At 40.7% G+C, this 19,539-nt stretch overlaps 1 protein-coding gene across 2 annotated transcripts; it reads right to left on the bottom strand.

Annotated features, from left to right (window-relative positions):
• Positions 1 to 12,847: 12,847 nt before the first annotated feature.
• On the bottom strand, positions 12,848 to 18,217 carry LOC103717967 (alcohol dehydrogenase-like 7). 2 transcript variants are annotated; one of them, XM_008806562.6, is made up of 10 exons: positions 18,082 to 18,217; positions 17,864 to 18,000; positions 17,745 to 17,791; positions 17,335 to 17,660; positions 17,140 to 17,222; positions 16,066 to 16,141; positions 15,574 to 15,638; positions 15,347 to 15,442; positions 14,387 to 14,548; positions 12,848 to 13,110 (listed from the first exon to the last, which is right to left on the bottom strand). In XM_008806562.6, the coding sequence occupies exons 1-10, from the start codon at positions 18,116 to 18,118 to the stop codon at positions 12,994 to 12,996; spliced, it is 1,146 nt and encodes a 381-aa protein (XP_008804784.4). In that variant the 5' UTR covers positions 18,119 to 18,217; the 3' UTR covers positions 12,848 to 12,993. The 2 variants fall into 2 exon arrangements, with proteins under 2 accessions (XP_008804784.4, XP_008804785.4); XM_008806563.6 differs by lacking the exon at positions 14,387 to 14,548.
• Between the last annotated feature and the right edge of the window lie 1,322 nt (positions 18,218 to 19,539).

Raw genomic sequence — 19,539 nt, 5'->3', positions numbered from 1 at the left:
CTCATCGCCTCCGACGGACCAATTCGTTGGGCTTCTCTCAGCCAACAACCCTTCCGATCGGCGGTTGGGTTCGGACCGCCTAAATCGAGTCTCTTTTGCATTTGGATTGAGCCTAGGCTTGACGGCCGTGAGCTCGTACGCAATCTTCATGAAGTCGAGAATTCAATCTAGATCTCTAGTGCAACTTTATTAATAAACCAAATTAGTATATATATATATATATAGTATGAGAACCGGAGCTAAGGATTATTAAATTTTAATATCAAAATTAGGAGCAACGATAACAAATATGCGACTTGGTTAGTTGACATTTCGTAAATGGCGTGTTAGATGAGACCGGATCAAGGCACTCTCCTTCCCCTTCTCAAGGCTCCACCGGTAGGCTTCAATGACATCGACACCACTTGCTCACTGATTGATTTAAATTATAGTTAAAGATTCATCTCATTCGTAGTTAATAATAGTATAAGATACGTGCCTCTGTCTAGCACTACAACAAGCTAAAATGTAGAGTAATAAAAAAGATTTGAGAGATTGAGAGGGAGCGACCAAGAGAGTTGTTAGCTCATTCAATTATGATCACTTTTTTGCATTATGAATAAGTTCATTCTATAAAAATTAGAATAAAATATTTTTTATTTGTAATGGATCTCTCATTGTCCTATAAATATTTTTGTAATTTTCTTTTCAAGATCCCAATGGATCAACTAGCTGAGCAAATTATTTTTCCTCTATCGTTTTTTTTTTGTGTTATATTAAACTGGCCTAGCTCTTTATATATTGTATTTGGTGCTTGCTTTCACCTTAATTTCTTTTTCTTTTAAATTATTTTGGCAATTTTGCAAAAAAAAATCACTTTATTCGTGCCTGCAAAGTAGCTCACTTTATTTCTTTTAGAAATATCTTTAGCTTTATCCACTTATAAGTACTTTTTATCGATTCAATAGAGTTTGATCACATAATTTTTTAACAAAAGGAAAAAGAGGGGCAAAAAAAGCTACCGATAAGCGTTGAATCCTTAGCCGTCCGCAGCAGCAGCCAAAAGGAGGCTTGCCAAAAAAATGGCTACTTGGTTGATAAGCAAGCGGCGGCTTCGTAAAAAGATTTGGAGATGCGGGTTATCGATCCCCGTACCTCTCGCATGCTAAGCGAGCGCTCTACCATCTGAGCTACATCCCCATTCGTCCACGGTGTGTTGAGGGAAAATACTAAAACTCTACTCAAAGTAAAAGCTTCCATTTTTTTTGGTTGAGAACCGCGATAGGATGACCACCGCGGATGGAGGAAGGAAGCCTTCCCCTAATTTTATTAATAAAGAATAAAGAGTAGAGTATTAGGAAGGAGGATACAAGAGCGTAAAAGATGGAGTCAAAGGAGTTTACCTGCTTTAGCCACAAAAAAAAAAAGGAGTTTACGTAATCTTTGAGTCTCATATTGGTCAAATAGGTTAATGGCAAGCAAATCACCGGCATGACATTCATCTTCCTCAAATCTTATAGCTTCACAATCATAAAAACCTTGCAGGTAGAATAAATGTAAGCTTTCTTCCTTTTTTTTTCTCTTTTCTTTTTGGGCATTTGATACAAGCAAAGGGTTTTACAAGAACAATGTTTGAAAAATCTAGATGAATTGGAAGGACAAAATAATGAAGTAAATGGGCAGGACAAGTGTTACTTGTGGAAGCTTCTCCTTCTCAGCTAGTCTCCAAATCTCCGAAGAATTCTTTCTCTGCCTCATTGCTGATTCCCATCTGTTGCTGGAAATTGGACCCGGGGGCCACCGCGAAGCCGGGGAAGGAGGAGCTCCGCTGCTGCAGGGGGCGGACGGCGGTGCGCCGGCTGGCTGCGTCCTCCGCCGGGGGGCGTGGGAGCGTCCGAAGAGGGGTGGTGCGTCCAGTTCTGTCCTGTCCTGCAAAAAAGCCGGTGGCCGGGCTCCCCGGCGCCGGCCCTCCGATGCCTAAGTCAGAGGGGGCAAGTATGTGGAGAGAGCAGGGAAGAGAGTATGTGGAGAAGACAGGGAGAGCTTCGGGTTTTTCCTCCCGTTTTTTGGTCCCCCTTTCCTCTTCCCCCCAGGTTCCCTTTTATAGGAGGATTCGGTTACCTGGGAGGTGACATGAGGTTTGTCCTGTTATGTGATAATTGGGCACGATTTGGCCCATTAATGGCGTGGTGGAAAATAAGGCCGAATCAGACCGGAACCAGGGAGTTGTCACGGTCGACCGGACCTGTTGGAGTGGTTGAACCGCCGGCCGTAGCGGGCCTGGGGTCTGTGGATGGTAAGTGCATTTATTACCGAATGAACCGGCGGTCAGGTAGAGCCATGCGCTCTGATGGTTCAGTGATCCGGAGATCGTCTTGGGCCGTGTTCATTAAATGACTGAGTGCATCGGAGACTTGAGAGAGTCTCGTGCATTAATGGCAGGTCGTGCCGAATACCTGCGAAGATCTTATGCCTTGATGGCTTGGAGATAGTGGCAGGTCGCAAGCCGTAGGAGTTGTCAGTCCCTTGGACTTTAGGCGGAGGTTAAACATTTGGTTAAGGCATCGGCTCGGCAAGAGTGCCGAGCCGAGCTGGTCGCCCAATGGGGCGCCCTGTGGCGGGGTTGCTTCAAGTACTCCTGGTCGGCGACCTTTAGGCGAGCGCCTTCTAGCAGAGCGCCTTGGCGCTGTCTTTGGTCGGCACTTTCTAACCGAGCAGCTTTGGGTGGGGCACCTCTTGGCGCGCGCTCTGGTCGACGCCCTCTAGTCGAGTGCCTTCCTGGTCGGCATCCTTTGGCCGAGCAGCTTTCCGGTCGGCGCTCTTCGGCCGAGTGGCTTTCCAGTCGGCACTTCTTGGCCGAGCAGCTTTTCGGTCGGCGCTCTTCGGCCGAGCGCCTCTGTGGATATATGACTTAGGGTTTTTCCCCTAACACCATCCATACTCCGAGCCTTCTAATTGTCTTCCATTTATGGGGTCAGAATCATCAGAGTTCACTGATTGTTCATAACTTTTGTCTATCAATGCAACCGTTTGGTCCTTCTTTCGCTCTGCAGCTCCCTAACACTATCAAGAGCAGCAGCTTCACTGACCTTGAGAAATTCAAATTCTTGCTTCATGCATTGCAAAGCCTTATCCTTCCCTGATAGTGTATCCTTGAGCTGAGAATTCTCAGTCCTAGCAATCTCCAAGGCTTCTTTCACCACATTAGCCTCCTTTATTGCTTGCTTTAATATATCCCGCAGCTTGGAAATCTCTTCTCAATTTACTCTTATTCTGAGATACAATCTCTTCTCAATTTACTCTTATTCTCAATTATCTCCTCTTCACAGACCCAATAGCCAATGGCAATGACAAACGACAAAGAAGAAGATGAACCCAGGCAGACTGGGTCGCCTCCTTCGTTGCTCGGCATTCCGAAGATTTTCTTTGGACTTCTATAGGAGACATTCCCTCTCCTTTGTACTCTTTACTTTTTCGTAACTTGGCAGGATGTACTCAAGTTAGAGCTATATAAATTGCTGCTTTTACCCAAAAAAAAAAAGAAGATGAACCCAGAGAGAGAGAGAGAGAGAGAGAGAGAGAGAGAGAGCCGGGTCTCCTTTGTGGGAGGCCTTTCGTTGCGGTTCCAATGCGAGGGCCACTAGATATAGCGGGAGATTGGAATCTCTGCAATGGTTCGGTTCTGTTCGCTCGGAGGGAAAATCTAATGTAAGAATGATCCTTAATCCTTATCCACCACCACTAAACACAGTTAATTAGGCACTAATTCTAATGTTTCAACGTAATTTTGCTGGTATTGCCTTATATATCGTTAGAGCAATTGAAATCAAGTTGGCGTGTTTGGCATCACCTAAACTTGGGTCTTATTTGAATTGGGTTAAGAAATTGGATTCAAGCAAAATTAACTTTTATTCTTTGATTTTGTGAGATCAGATTCTTTTTTTTTTTTTTTCAGTGTAAGTGGAGGCTAGGAGGACAAATCCCTTTTGCTTAAAAAAAAAGGAAACAAATCAAAGTCAATTATAATCTAAACATGATCCTGTTGGTTTTGCTCGATTGTGTCATAAGAATTTCATGCAACAACGCAAATATGTTGTTTGTTATAAAGTATTAGTATGTTTCTCAAACTTGAGAGAGGGACACCATATAGTGCATTTACAGCAGGACATTCAATTGCAAGAATGGAGAAGATGCAGTGACATACAGTATTAGAAAAGATCATTTCAAATAAAACTAATTTATAGACACAATTAAGTTAATGTTAATAGCAAAAAAATTATTTAAAAATATTAAATAGTTATTGCTAACATAATTTTAACTTTTTATATTTAGCGGGTGTTGGGGTGGATGAAGAAAATATAAGGAATTATATCAAAGTTGGCACTAAATTACCTTAGATCTCATACAACTCGCAGCAGATCTGAATGAAAATCTGGCACTAGATTGCCTGATCTCGTACAACTCGCAGTATATCTAAATGAAAATCATTAATTTTCTTTGTTTACCTACTCTTTTCTGAGGTTTTACTATTTTTTGGTTCATGCACATATTCAGTAAAAAGTACTTGTCACGACCCCCGCCCCGTTCCCGGCGGGCCGCCGCGACGGTCCTAGGGTGCGGGTAGGCATAAGGCCACCAGCCACCGCGTAGAACCCTACTACCTATCAATCATCAATAGATCTTGAAAAATTTGGCATGATACATGCACAAAATGATCACTTTTCCTATAGTGACCTGTTAGGATTATCTCAATACATACAACACACTACCTGTCAGAGCAGCAATCACATAATCCGTCACATAATGAACCTGGACAATATATATTAATACATTATCTCAGGCATATAACTCATCTGTATAAAAATCTGGTTCCCATTCCATCCATGGTCAAACCCATATCCACAACAGGATCTATGACTGTAACTATGCACTATATACAATAGAAGGTTTATAATACACCAAAAGGTATAAACCTCTATTTACATTATACTATACTATACTATGGAGCGGCACAGCTAGCAGGCAACCACTAATCTTGCTCTTCTCTATACAATACCTGCCCTGCAATCAAAAACACCAAACTGGGGAGTGAGTATATAAATACTCAGTGAGTGGAGTAGAGAGTACTATGCACATGAGACAAGATATAATCATGGCTCGAGGTAAAATCTCAAGATCAATAACAAGATAAACATGAACTCAACATAAAGAATATGGAGTAAATCATCAATATCACCACAATCAATATCAACTCATCTGAAGCATATATGGAATAATCAAGTCAACATATATGCTACTCATGAATATGTTCAACAGGTCATAGTACTGAATCATATAAATCAGGTGTCAATAGGCTGAATCATCAACAAGACAGCTATCGGGAGGTGGGTTTTACGCCCCAGGCGAACCAGCAACAACTCCCTACTGCCATATGCATACATCGAATATGACACCACACCAATATGTAAATCATCACTAGACAGCTGTCGGAAGGTGGGTTTTACGCCCCAGGCGAACCAGCAACAACTTCCTACTGTCACATGCATATGCAGGATAAGACACCACACTGATCATATAAATGCCGGCCAGTATCCAGAACAGAAATCCATCTCACATCTACATACTAAACGGCACCTCGCGGGAATTCTACATCCGCGGAAAGCCATACTGCACCTCGCGGGGTCTTACTATGCCCGGCGGCAAGCAGAATATAAGTCGTAGGACCGGCCGATCCTACGCCTAGGGCCGTGTCCCCCCCTAGGAAGGGACTGGGCTCCGCCCACCCAGAAGGCTACTATGTGCACAAAGGCCGATGTTCAACCCCATCGACTATAGGTGTCCTGCAGATACTGCCAAGCCATGCATAAATGCCATAATGCACCCTCCCAATACTCTACTAAAAAGGAGTATAATCAAGATTACCACTCACTCGATCATGACCCAATCATAAACTAACATCAGGGTTAGGAGTGAGGGTCAAGGAAGTGCAATACAACTCAATATACCACTAAAAAGGCTCTACAAATCTTTGAAATAGAGAAAATGAAATCAATTTACAAAAGAAATCATTTCATAATTCGGAATCAATTTGATTACTCATCAACCTCTCGTAATTCCTCTCAATGTTCCCTCAAATGCATGTACAGAATAATCAAGCATGGAGAATCAAGATTTTAGAGGAATCTACTACAATATCAGTCAATATGCACAAGTGGAATCAATTCACACTTGGCGACATTCATGAAAATGAATTAAGAATGCTCATGGTGCAAAGTATATGACTCCCACTCACAAGTCTTTGAAATAGATGAAATGAAATCACTTTACAAAAGATGTCATTTCCCAATTCAGATCCATCGTAATTCCTCTCAATGTTCCCTCGAATGCATGTACAGAATAATCAAGCATGGAGAATCAAGATTATAGAGGAATCTACTACAACAATTTAATCAATAGGCTCAGGTGGAATCAAGTCACACTTGGCAACATTCATGAAAATGAATAAGGAATGCTCATGGTGCAAAGTACATGACTCCCACTCACCTGTCAATCTGGCACAGCCCTGATACGCCTCCAAAAATCTACAGCAGGCAGTGGGGAACTTCTTCCTCTTGTTCCCTAGCTTCTTGCCCAACTGTGACATGCATTTACAATACATTTAGTCTTGTATCAAGGGCTATAATCTACGTGCCAATTATAACATAGGAAACTTTAATTGATTCAACTCCCCTGTTCCCTAAATCTTTTCTTTTCTTTCTTCTTTTCCTTTTTAATTAATTAACTCACCATTTATGTGTATTAGGGACTCCTTTGCATGAGTACAAGGTCCCTTTTAGCTTGATCTAGACTTAATACTCTATTATAGCATGAAATCCCTTATTTTCCACCCGGATGAACAGTAACCCGAACTGACAGTGGGTTACTTCATCCCGGTTTTGATCCACTTTCAGGACTCCAAATTTGATGAAATTTTTACCTAACATTCTACACTCATAGAGAATTCCAAAGAGATAGCATGCATCATCATCGGAGGCCGTTTGACCCCTAAATAATTCACCGAAGTTGGGACTTCGACACAGTTTTTCCGTAGTGCCGGAAAAATTTGTTAAAATCCGATTCTTCCTCTTTTAACCACCTCTACAACCCTTATCCGACCCCTCTAGACTATATCCACCCTTTGTATAGCCTAATGTCATCAAAAGACTAGATAGGGACGGATATTTACCTTTTTCTTTTTGGAAATCGAGGTCCTTGCGTAGAGGGGAAGGAGATCTACGTTTTTCCCTTCAGCTGGAAGTGCAACCGGGATCCCCCTCCTCCTCGAATTCCCTTCCTCTTCTTCTTTCTTCTTCTTCTTCTTCTCCTTTTCTTTCCTTCTTTTCCTCCACGCCTGAGAACCCCCTCTCTCTGTCTCTCGGTTTCATTCCAAAGCCACAGCAAACCCTCCAATTAAGTCACATCAAAATACTATTCACCCTTTTTTTTAATATTATTAATTTCCCATTTTGCCCCTAACACTTCAACATATCTACTGTTATGCCATTAACTTTTGATTCCTTTCCAATTTTACCCTTACCACTTCAACGGATCTACAACTATGCCATTATCTTTTGATTCCTCCCAATTTTACCCCTTATATCAATTTTAAAGGACTATTCTATCCTTTTAAAAAAAAAAAAATAAATAAAAATTTTAGGGTTATTACATCCTCCCCCCCTTATATAAAATTCGTCCTCGAATTTAAAAGAGTAAATTACCTGATTACTCAAAGGGGTGAGTGTATCTGGTCTTCATATTCTGCTCGGTGTGGTATTGGGAATCAAATAAATTAGGAGTGTTTTACCTTCTATCTCTACCACATAGGTAGGATATACATACTTCGCCTCTATACTATCCCCTACAGGTGTATTAATAGCTAAGGGAATATGCATCAATATCTTATCCTTAGCTAACTTTTTAGCAAAATAAGGGGACACAAATGAATGGGTAGCTCCAGAATTAAATAACACTCTAGCTTTAATCTTATCAATGAGGAGCATACCTGTCACAGCTACATTTAATGCCTGTGCCTCTTGTGGATTTACCGTGAACACCCTTCCTTGCCCTCTACCTACTGGAGCTAATGGCTGAGATGGTCCAACACTCTGCTGTGACGCTGGTGTCTGACCTCTGCCTCTGCCTACAGGCCCCCTACTACTAGGCCTGTCCATCTGCACAGAAGGGTAGGATGCCAAAGGCACAAACTGCTGGGTGGCACCCTGCAGGCATTCTCTGGCAAAATGACCCGGCTGTCCACATCTGTAGCACACTCCCTGACCCATTCTGCATCTGCCAGGGTGCTGCTTCCCACATATGCCACACACTGGCCATGATTGGAACCCAGATTCAGTTCTGGCTATAGTGACTGGAGGACGAGGTACTGATGGTAGAAAAGTATCTTGTGATTGACCTCTTTCCCTCCATTTTCTCTTACATGGGGCAGATGGAGCTGAGCGTACAGACTGCTCCATCGGGCCCTCCGAGAGATCTACTCCCTCAGATCTACCTCTACTGTTTTGCTCCTTCCCCACACTCATTTTTCTCTGTTCTCTTTCAGCTCTTTCTTCTTTGTTTCTGGTCTCCCACTGTTTTGCTTTATCTATCAGCCTAGACAAGGTGGGGACCTCTACTGCCAGTACTGCATTATAAAGCGGAGAAATCAGACCTCGCCTGAATCTTTCTATCCTGGCAGCTTCAGTGGGGATGATGTAAGGAGCATACTTCTCCAATCTAGTGAACTCACGAGCGTACTCAGATACGCTCATTCCGGGCATCTGCTTCAGCCTCTCAAACTGAAGAGCCCGATTTTGCCTCTCAGCCGGAGACAAAAACTCATCCATCACTGCTTGCCTGAACTCTTCCCAGGTTGGAGGATTCCTACTGTACAATCTGTCCTCCATATGCCTCTGGTACCAGTCCCAGGCATCTTCCTTCATTGTAAGCCCTACAAGTTCTATAGCTCTTGCATCAGAACAGGGCAGTCTCCGTATCATCTTTTCAGTCTCCTACAGGAATCTTTGAGGATCTTCACCTTGATCTTCACCTTCTTCCCCCTTAAACTCTGAGGTTCTAAGCCTCAGAAATTCTTGTACAGTAATCCCCTCATCATTTAGAGCCCGCCTGGCCAAACTTCTTGGCACAGGTACAGGAGGTGGGATGGATACTACTGACGGGGCAGGAGATTTTTCCCGAGCAATCTGCTCCCTCAGAGCCTGATTCTCCGCCAGTAACTGTTCCATCAATGCATCTCTACTTCCTACATCTCCTTGATCATTAACCCTCCGTCTATCAGCAGGAGGAGATTTTTCTCTTTGGGGCTCGACATGTGCAGAACCCGCATCCAATACTATATCTGGCTCCATCCTCCTTCCAGGACGAGCAGGTCCTCTCCTTGGAGGTATTCTTTATATCTCTCTAAAAAGTCAAAAAGAGAGGATGGTCGTTACACACTGAGTCATGATATATTTTACTGAGTTGTAAATGACTCATAAAATAACATACAGAAAAATCCTATGCTCCATAGTATAATCCTATACTTAATCCTGACTCATCCTATTGCTCTGACAGGACTCTTCTTAACCTTTGCTCTGATACCAAGCTTTGTCACGACCCCCGCCCCGTTCCCGGCGGGCCGCCGCGACGGTCCTAGGGTGCGGGTAGGCATAAGGCCACCAGCCACCGCGTAGAACCCTACTACCTATCAATCATCAATAGATCTTGAAAAATTTGGCATGATACATGCACAAAATGATCACTTTTCCTATAGTGACCTGTTAGGATTATCTCAATACATACAACACACTACCTGTCAGAGCAGCAATCACATAATCCGTCACATAATGAACCTGGACAATATATATTAATACATTATCTCAGGCATATAACTCATCTGTATAAAAATCTGGTTCCCATTCCATCCATGGTCAAACCCATATCCACAACAGGATCTATGACTGTAACTATGCACTATATACAATAGAAGGTTTATAATACACCAAAAGGTATAAACCTCTATTTACATTATACTATACTATACTATGGAGCGGCACAGCTAGCAGGCAACCACTAATCTTGCTCTTCTCTATACAATACCTGCCCTGCAATCAAAAACACCAAACTGGGGAGTGAGTATATAAATACTCAGTGAGTGGAGTAGAGAGTACTATGCACATGAGACAAGATATAATCATGGCTCGAGGTAAAATCTCAAGATCAATAACAAGATGAACATGAACTCAACATAAAGAATATGGAGTAAATCATCAATATCACCACAATCAATATCAACTCATCTGAAGCATATATGGAATAATCAAGTCAACATATATGCTACTCATGAATATGTTCAACAGGTCATAGTACTGAATCATATAAATCAGGTGTCAATAGGCTGAATCATCAACAAGACAGCTATCGGGAGGTGGGTTTTACGCCCCAGGCGAACCAGCAACAACTCCCTACTGCCATATGCATACATCGAATATGACACCACACCAATATGTAAATCATCACTAGACAGCTGTCGGAAGGTGGGTTTTACGCCCCAGGCGAACCAGCAACAACTTCCTACTGTCACATGCATATGCAGGATAAGACACCACACTGATCATATAAATGCCGGCCAGTATCCAGAACAGAAATCCATCTCACATCTACATACTAAACGGCACCTCGCGGGAATTCTACATCCGCGGAAAGCCATACTGCACCTCGCGGGGTCTTACTATGCCCGGCGGCAAGCAGAATATAAGTCGTAGGACCGGCCGATCCTACGCCTAGGGCCGTGTCCCCCCCTAGGAAGGGACTGGGCTCCGCCCACCCAGAAGGCTACTATGTGCACAAAGGCCGATGTTCAACCCCATCGACTATAGGTGTCCTGCAGATACTGCCAAGCCATGCATAAATGCCATAATGCACCCTCCCAATACTCTACTAAAAAGGAGTATAATCAAGATTACCACTCACTCGATCATGACCCAATCATAAACTAACATCAGGGTTAGGAGTGAGGGTCAAGGAAGTGCAATACAACTCAATATACCACTAAAAAGGCTCTACAAATCTTTGAAATAGAGAAAATGAAATCAATTTACAAAAGAAATCATTTCATAATTCGGAATCAATTTGATTACTCATCAACCTCTCGTAATTCCTCTCAATGTTCCCTCAAATGCATGTACAGAATAATCAAGCATGGAGAATCAAGATTATAGAGGAATCTACTACAATATCAGTCAATATGCACAAGTGGAATCAATTCACACTTGGCGACATTCATGAAAATGAATTAAGAATGCTCATGGTGCAAAGTATATGACTCCCACTCACAAGTCTTTGAAATAGATGAAATGAAATCACTTTACAAAAGATGTCATTTCCCAATTCAGATCCATCGTAATTCCTCTCAATGTTCCCTCGAATGCATGTACAGAATAATCAAGCATGGAGAATCAAGATTATAGAGGAATCTACTACAACAATTTAATCAATAGGCTCAGGTGGAATCAAGTCACACTTGGCAACATTCATGAAAATGAATAAGGAATGCTCATGGTGCAAAGTACATGACTCCCACTCACCTGTCAATCTGGCATAGCCCTGATACGCCTCCAAAAATCTACAGCAGGCAGTGGAGAACTTCTTCCTCTTGTTCCCTAGCTTCTTGCCCAACTGTGACATGCATTTACAATACATTTAGTCTTGTATCAAGGGCTATAATCTACGTGCCAATTATAACATAGGAAACTTTAATTGATTCAACTCCCCTGTTCCCTAAATCTTTTCTTTTCTTTCTTCTTTTCCTTTTTAATTAATTAACTCACCATTTATGTGTATTAGGGACTCCTTTGCATGAGTACAAGGTCCCTTTTAGCTTGATCTAGACTTAATACTCTATTATAGCATGAAATCCCTTATTTTCCACCCGGATGAACAGTAACCCGAACTGACAGTGGGTTACTTCATCCCGGTTTTGATCCACTTTCAGGACTCCAAATTTGATGAAATTTTTACCTAACATTCTACACTCATAGAGAATTCCAAAGAGATAGCATGCATCATCATCGGAGGCCGTTTGACCCCCTAAATAATTCGCCGAAGTTGGGACTTCGACACAGTTTTTCCGTAGTGCCGGAAAAATTTGTTAAAATCCGATTCTTCCTCTTTTAACCACCTCTACAACCCTTATCCGACCCCTCTAGACTATATCCACCCTTTGTATAGCCTAATGTCATCAAAAGACTAGATAGGGACGGATATTTACCTTTTTCTTTTTGGAAATCGAGGTCCTTGCGTAGAGGGGAAGGAGATCTACGTTTTTCCCTTCAGCTGGAAGTGCAACCGGGATCCCCCTCCTCCTCGAATCCCCTTCCTCTTCTTCTTTCTTGTTCTTCTTCTTCTCCTTTTCTTTCCTTCTTTTCCTCCACGCCTGAGAACCCCCTCTCTCTGTCTCTCGGTTTCATTCCAGCCACAGCCAACCCTCCAATTAAGTCACATCAAAATACTATTCACCCTTTTTTTTAATATTATTAATTTCCCATTTTGCCCCTAACACTTCAACATATCTACTGTTATGCCATTAACTTTTGATTCCTTTCCAATTTTACCCTTACCACTTCAACGGATCTACAACTATGCCATTATCTTTTGATTCCTCCCAATTTTACCCCTTATATCAATTTTAAAGGACTATTCTATCCTTTTAAAAAAAAAATAAAAAATAAAAATTTTAGGGTTATTACAGTACTTAATACTTGAACTTTTAAAGTCATAATCCAAAAAAAAAAAATAGTCTTTCAGCGAAAAAGAATTCAGATTTCAATAGCCATAATTTGCAAAAGATCCTTCGAAATCAATTATAGAATTTCCTCAGCATAGTTTGCTTTTCATATACAAATTTTCTCAACATAATTATTGCTTTATTAATACACCAGCAATACACACATAATAAGGTGATATTGTGTACTTTTCATCTTCTTATCTATCCATCCATATGGTGCATCTAAGACTCTTTCCTTGGATGAGTAAATCAAAAGCTTTGTTTATTTCTTGCAAACCCACCTCATGGGTTATGAAGTCATCCAAGTGAAGCTCCTGCATAAACATATGAACAAGCCAATAAGTCAATCACCTAATAGGTCTTTGAATCGCAAACGAGATAGAGATACTCACTATATGATATAATATATCTACCAGATTTCTAGTAATAACTAATTAACTAAGCAAAAAGTTGGTCTAGTAGCTCCATACTCATCTTATGACCTAATAGAGAAACCCATCCTCTCATGGGTTTTAACCATTGGGCATACCAAAAATAGGTTGCAAGTTGTCTTTGAAATTTCAAAGCAAAAGAATAAAAATAAAAAGATAAAAACAGATATAAGAATTGTCAATATTGACCAATTTGCTTTAGCTTTATACAATTGTCAATCTTTAAGGCATGTTGCAAAGAATTATGCAACTCATCTTGATTTGCTTTTTCAAGAAGCACTCGATAATTTCTTCTCATTCTCACTTCTATCTTGTTTGCATTCATAGAAAAACTTAGAAAGAACTGTGAGACTAAAAAGATGCATGTGAAAACCTAATAGAGTATATTCTAGATATTTTTTTCTTATCAAACTATAAAAATAACAATGCAAACAGAATTTTTGAAATAGAGGATATTTCCTTCTGCTATTGCAGCCATGAGATATTTGAAAGCTCTATCTTCTTTTTCCATTTTGCTTTGCAAACTATTGATACAATATACTTCAATTAACAGACCTTACATAATTATGTGATGCTATTTGACTATGTTATGGATTTTTGATATACATATAATACAGGACACATGGCTTTTAATGCTATCCAAATTTGTAACATAAATCTAGAGACCGAATGCCTCTTTACACACACACAACTCTCTCCACGTATATAATTACTCAACTACTCCCCCTTCTTGATTGAAAAACCATAATCAATTATTATCTTACTTTAAAATTGAGAAATAAGAGGAGTGTTGCCCTCAAAAGTTGAAGTGCATTTCTTGAGCTCCATATAGAACAATAACTGTTTTAATCAAATGAAGATTATATGATCATTCATACCTTTTGTCAAGTGCATCAATTGTGCCAATACTAGTATGGATAATTAGAAGGAATAAGAGACAATTTCTAGGGTCTTATTAACATTTTGGTAATTCTTAGACCAACATTGAGGGATAAGTATAGATTATATTATTTTAAGAATCTTTATATTGTTGCTCGATGTAGTTATCATAATAAATACATCGGAAAAATAAGTTGTTTTGAGATAAACCTTTCTTGTAATGAACTTGCTAGAGATCTACCTTTAGACTACAAAGTTATAAGGCTTTCAAAAAGCTCACTTTATTAAGATATTTTTTAGCAAGAATTGGAATGTCGTTCTTCGCTTTTATCCCTCCAAATAGTGTACCCATGATACATTTACCATTTAAAATCTCCGCAGAGCTTACGCATAATGGTGACCCATGCATTTCCACTCCTAATATAATAGTCTTTCCCCAACCCTGCATACGATAAGAAAAACAAAAAAGAAAGCTAGTAACAAAGGATTCTAGCAATTTAGTGGTTTTCAATCAAAAAAAAAATCAAGGTTTCTAAAACTTTTCTTTAAACGAAATTAACTACTTTGAGATTATTTAAGATTAGTATATTTTTGAATTTTAAAAATAATTTTTCATGTTAATAGCTATTATGTTTCTTTATATTCGACTTTTTAAGAAAAGATATTTTTAGTCTCAGGTGGTGGCAAACATTGTTATGCCACTATCCATGATCGACAAGAAACGATATAAGCTTAGTCACATTTGCTTGTTATTTTTAAGCATTATCATGGTTTCCAAACTTTAGCAAAAAAATTGTTAGAATTAAGATTATTTGGTCTATATTTCTATAGTAAAAACAATATGAAATCACATGATATTTAGATTTAACTGATATTGTTATCATGACATTGTAGTGGCATAACGATGGTGATGGTGCCAATGCCGATAGCGCCTACACTAATAACTGATCCGATAAAAGCAATAATAGTGATGTTGGTGGTAGTTATTATAAAAAGAGATAGTGCTAGTGGAAAGTATCAAAAGACATCGACTTTGCTCGAAAAATTTGAAATTTTTCAAAAATTGGAGGCACGACTTCTTTACTTTCATTTTAAAAATAAAAAATATTTTTAAAAAATAAGAATAGAATAATATTATCATGATGTTGACAGAATATTGTACTTTTATATTTAAAAAACATAAAATAAAAAAATAAAAAAAAAAGATTATCTCAAACGAGCTCATGGAGGAGATAGAGACCGGTCGAGAGCTTTGGAATGCATCATTCATCAGGGATGCTAAACCTATACACTCGAAGCAGTAATCGGCACCCCTATTGGTCATCTCTATGATAACCTGCTCAATAATAACAATAAAACAAACAAGAGCACAAAATGTGTCAATAATCATGATTCAGACTGTATGTATTGATGAAACATAACAAGTCAGCGCCATCTGGGAACGCCCAGAAGCTTTCGGAGTATGACCTCGCTGACGGTTCTCTCCCCAATCTCCTTTGGATTAACGAAATCAGTTAACCCAAACTTCTTCCCTGCAAGAAGGAAATTAGAGAAAAGAAGAGTTAATACCCTCAGTTTTTCCTTCTGCCATGGCCATCATCCTGCTTTTCAAATGAAGAAAGGTTGAAACATGGCATCTACTTTCCAAAGCACATCAAAGCCAATACAACCTTTCAAAGTATTCCAACCCTCTTTCAACATCACCAATAACCAGTTAGACTGGGTCCAAGAAGAATTTTCAAGATACCATTTATTTGGTTATTATATTTATTACTACCACCAAAGTTGACATAGAGCTAAGCGTGGCATTTAGTCCTATCATGGACATGACATCCCCTAAAATGAATGTGAACATGTAGCATACTTATGTGGCAGTGAACTAACCATCTTTCTAACTCTTCTAAATGAAGAACATCATATGATTTATTTTTTTTTAACATTTCTGAAGAGTGGCTATACCAAGCTCAAATTTTTCGGGATTCAAATCGACACCAATGATCTTTGAAGCTCCACGAAGCCTGGCCCCTTCAGCAACCTGTTAAACAACGTTAGCTATCATCAGCTTGGCAAGATCAGCTGATCTATAAACAGTACTCTGGGCCAGAACACTAGTGTGAAAAGGTAAAGATTAGGCCATCATGGAATTAAGGCTCAGATAAATATGACCAAGCGGAGACACAAATCATATCAATTTCCGATGCTAAATTTCCGATGCTAGATAAATGTTATAATTAGAATAACCTACCCAGGTAATGCAAGCAAGGAACCTTTTTCTAAGCATCCAAACAATGTTATTTGCATGCAAATAAGCAATGTTAGTTCGTACAAGCAACTTTTAGATAAGATCTTAAATAAAAAAATATATATAGCTTCAAAACAGGATTGCTTTTCGTAAGGTCATGCCATCTTTCGACCCACCAACTAAATTTATTTTTTAATGCAATCTAGATATTCAGAACGGCTTTTACTTCATTAAAAGAATATGATATTCATTTTCTAGAAAGCATACACAAGAAGGAGAAAGATCGGGTCGAGGTTGTATTGGACGACATTTTCTTGCACGAAATGTCCAAACTCTATCTGAAACGAATTTTTTTTAGAATAAAACGTATTGGCACTTTGGCAGCTACACTTCAAATTACACTTTTAGATGGTCGAAAAAAAAACGGTATCTAAGAGAACGTCTTATGCTGTAATCCCAAAGTCCAATTTATACATTTGTGACGTTTGATGCCACCCCCTAAGATCGTACATCAAGGATCAGTTATCCAATCACAATCGTGTATTTAGCGTGACGGTCGAGGTTAGAATGACCTCCACGATACATATGGATAGGGACTGATGAAACCCATTCAACCCCAGCCGGCGTCAGCAACCGGACTTGAGAACTGCACGAATCTCAGAAATTTCAACTGCATCTATTCTGAGATCCGCACAGCACTTTCGTTGCATCTATTCTTGGAAATTAAATAATAATAATAATAACTAATCATATAAAACAATTTAGTTATTGGAAAAATATATGGTAATTACCGCCAGACCAACAGCTCCGAGTCCGAAAATGGCAACCGTGGACCCCGCCTCTACTTCCGCGACCTTCCACGCCGCGCCCACCCCTGCCGTCAGATCACGCGTCATAGCACGACGATCGAAGCAACAAAAACAAAAAAATCTCCATCAACGTGGATAAGCGATGAACCCCCGACCGTCCGTTAACTTTGGGCATACCGGTGGAGACGCCGCAGCTAAGGAGGCAGGCCTTCTCGAAGGGGATGCCGGGGTCCACCTTGGTGAGGTGGGCCACATCCACTACGGTGTACTGGCTGAAGCTGGACACGAAGAGGAAGTTGTGCACCGGGTCCCCTTTGGAGTCCGTGAATCTGGTGGTCCCATCCCTCGGCATCCCGGGGATGAGGTTGAACGGCAGCTTGGAGCACAGATTGCTCCGCTCCGACCTGCAGTCCACGCAGTCCTTACACTGTGCCAGGAATGTCGGGACCACCGTGTCTCCCACCACGAGCTCCTCCACCCCTTCTCCCACGCTCTCCACCACCCTTCGATTATCATCACGCGATCAACAGTAAATAGCAACCAAAATCATACAAATTACAATCGAGTGTCTTATCTAATCTACGTACCCGACTGCCTCGTGGCCGAAGATTCGGGGGTAGACGCCGGGGAAATCCTGGAGGAAGAGAGGGAGAGATCAGGGCCGTGAAGTGGGGAACGGAGGGTAGGGGATGGGTGTATATACTACCTTCATGCGCCAGAAGGTGAGGTCGCTGTGGCAGAGGGAGGTGCAGACGATTTTTATGCGGGCTTCGTGGGCTTTGGGTGGAGCCACCTCCACCTCCTCGATCTGGAGCGGTTCGCCGGCGGCTCTGCTCACCGCCGCTGTTGGTTTAAGTACAAAATGAGAGAAATAAAGATCAAAAGGAGAGATTTAGAGCACTGAAGGGAGAGCAAACGGAGTACCTTTGCATCTGATGGGCTTTGGGCTCTTCTCCTCCATCTCTTACGACCTCTCTCTCGCCCGGCGACCCTACATACAGCAAGTCTACTTCCACCGCAGAGGAGAGTCGTCTTATATAGAAGAAGAAGGGACGTCTTTTTGGTTTTCTCTGAGGGTAAGGAAGGCAATCGCCATCCAGAATAGGACGTCTTGTTTTCTTGCTTATATATATATATATATATATATATATATATATATATATATATATATATATATATATATATATATATATATATATATTTGGTTTCGGTGATATGGTGATGTTAGGTTGCACCAGCGGGGCAGCGTACATGGGATCCGCTGGTAAATTGCAATGCGTCCAATGGGGTCGACTGTGTCTTGATCCGAAACATTTGCGTCACGATGTACATGGGATGGCTGTGCGTTCCAAAATTATGAACTAAATAGCGGGCCAACTACTCCGAAAACATCCTATGACCTGAAAAAGATAAGCTGATAAGCTGCTTAGTGCGCTTCCAAAATATATTGTATTTTAATTTTTTTTAGATGTATCCATATTAGGTTGGTATACATCATTGATTTCAGTAAAAAAAAAATAATCATCGTGTCAAGAGATGAAGGTCCGCATAATATGTATGGATACGGGTGGTGGAAGGATTTATGCGGGCTGACCTTAAATTAGGATGTAAAAAAGGGAGCTTCTGTCATCATTCGGGGCGTTGGCATGTCCATCAAATGAATTTTCTAATGTAATGGGAGGCTGCTTTGATGCCGGACAATTTGTCTACCAAAATAATCTTTTTGTTCGATTTCGCTGTTATTTTAGTTGGATTTCTTTGTCTGACATTTTGTTTCTTCTCTTCTGCCTTCTAGATTCCTTTGTTTCCTGCTTTCTTATCTCATTTTATTTATCAATAAAGTATAAGGTGGTTTGCCCAAGGTGGTTTCCTGCTAGCGGCCACGGCGTTGGTGGCTTTTTTTTTTTTTTTTTTTTTTTTTTTTTTTTTTTTTTTTTTTGGTGGTAATAAACCGCTGCTCATTCATATAAGTCTAACATGAGTACAACCAATCACGACACAGGAAAGAAAGAAAAGACAACAAAGCAACAGGAGCATCTAAAGCAGACGTCCACAAAAAGTTCCCGACATGCCGGGCCACGAAAGAGACGACCCAATCTGCAACCCTGTTTGCCTCCCTAAACACGTGAACTGCCTGAAAGCCGCTCATCAGCTGAGCCATCCTGCAAGTTTCCCGTATAAGGGGGTGAACATCACCATACCTGTCAGCCCCCTGAATCCAGTCGATCACCACCACAGAGTCTCCCTCAAGGTGTACCCGCTCGACACCAAGTACCTGCTTAGCGTAGGATAAATCCTTTCAGGCAGCCCGCAACTCCGCCCCAACTACAATAAGCCTTGGTGTACGCCGCCCTCCTGCGGCAAGCATCCTACCACAGTGAT

This window comes from Phoenix dactylifera, chromosome 5 (genome assembly GCF_051530095.1).
Source record: "Phoenix dactylifera cultivar Ajwa chromosome 5, Ajwa_hap1_PhDact_Kaust_v1.1, whole genome shotgun sequence".
In the NCBI taxonomy this organism is placed as follows: Eukaryota; Viridiplantae; Streptophyta; class Magnoliopsida; order Arecales; family Arecaceae; genus Phoenix; species Phoenix dactylifera.
Note: the sequence above shows the minus strand (reverse complement) of the source record. Positions and strands in the feature narration are given on the sequence as shown.

Bases quoted from the DNA above. Each gene is read 5' to 3' on its own strand.
- LOC103717967 (XM_008806562.6), bottom strand. From the start codon at position 18,118: ATGGAGGAGAAGAGCCCAAAGCCCATCAGATGCAAAG. The intron at 16,142-17,139 runs GTAATTACCATA...GTTGTTTAACAG, and splicing joins TCGGAGCTGTTGGTCTGGCG to GTTGCTGAAGGGGCCAGGCT. The intron at 14,549-15,346 runs GTCTCTATCTCC...TATCGTATGCAG, and splicing joins CATTCCAAAGCTCTCGACCG to GGTTGGGGAAAGACTATTAT.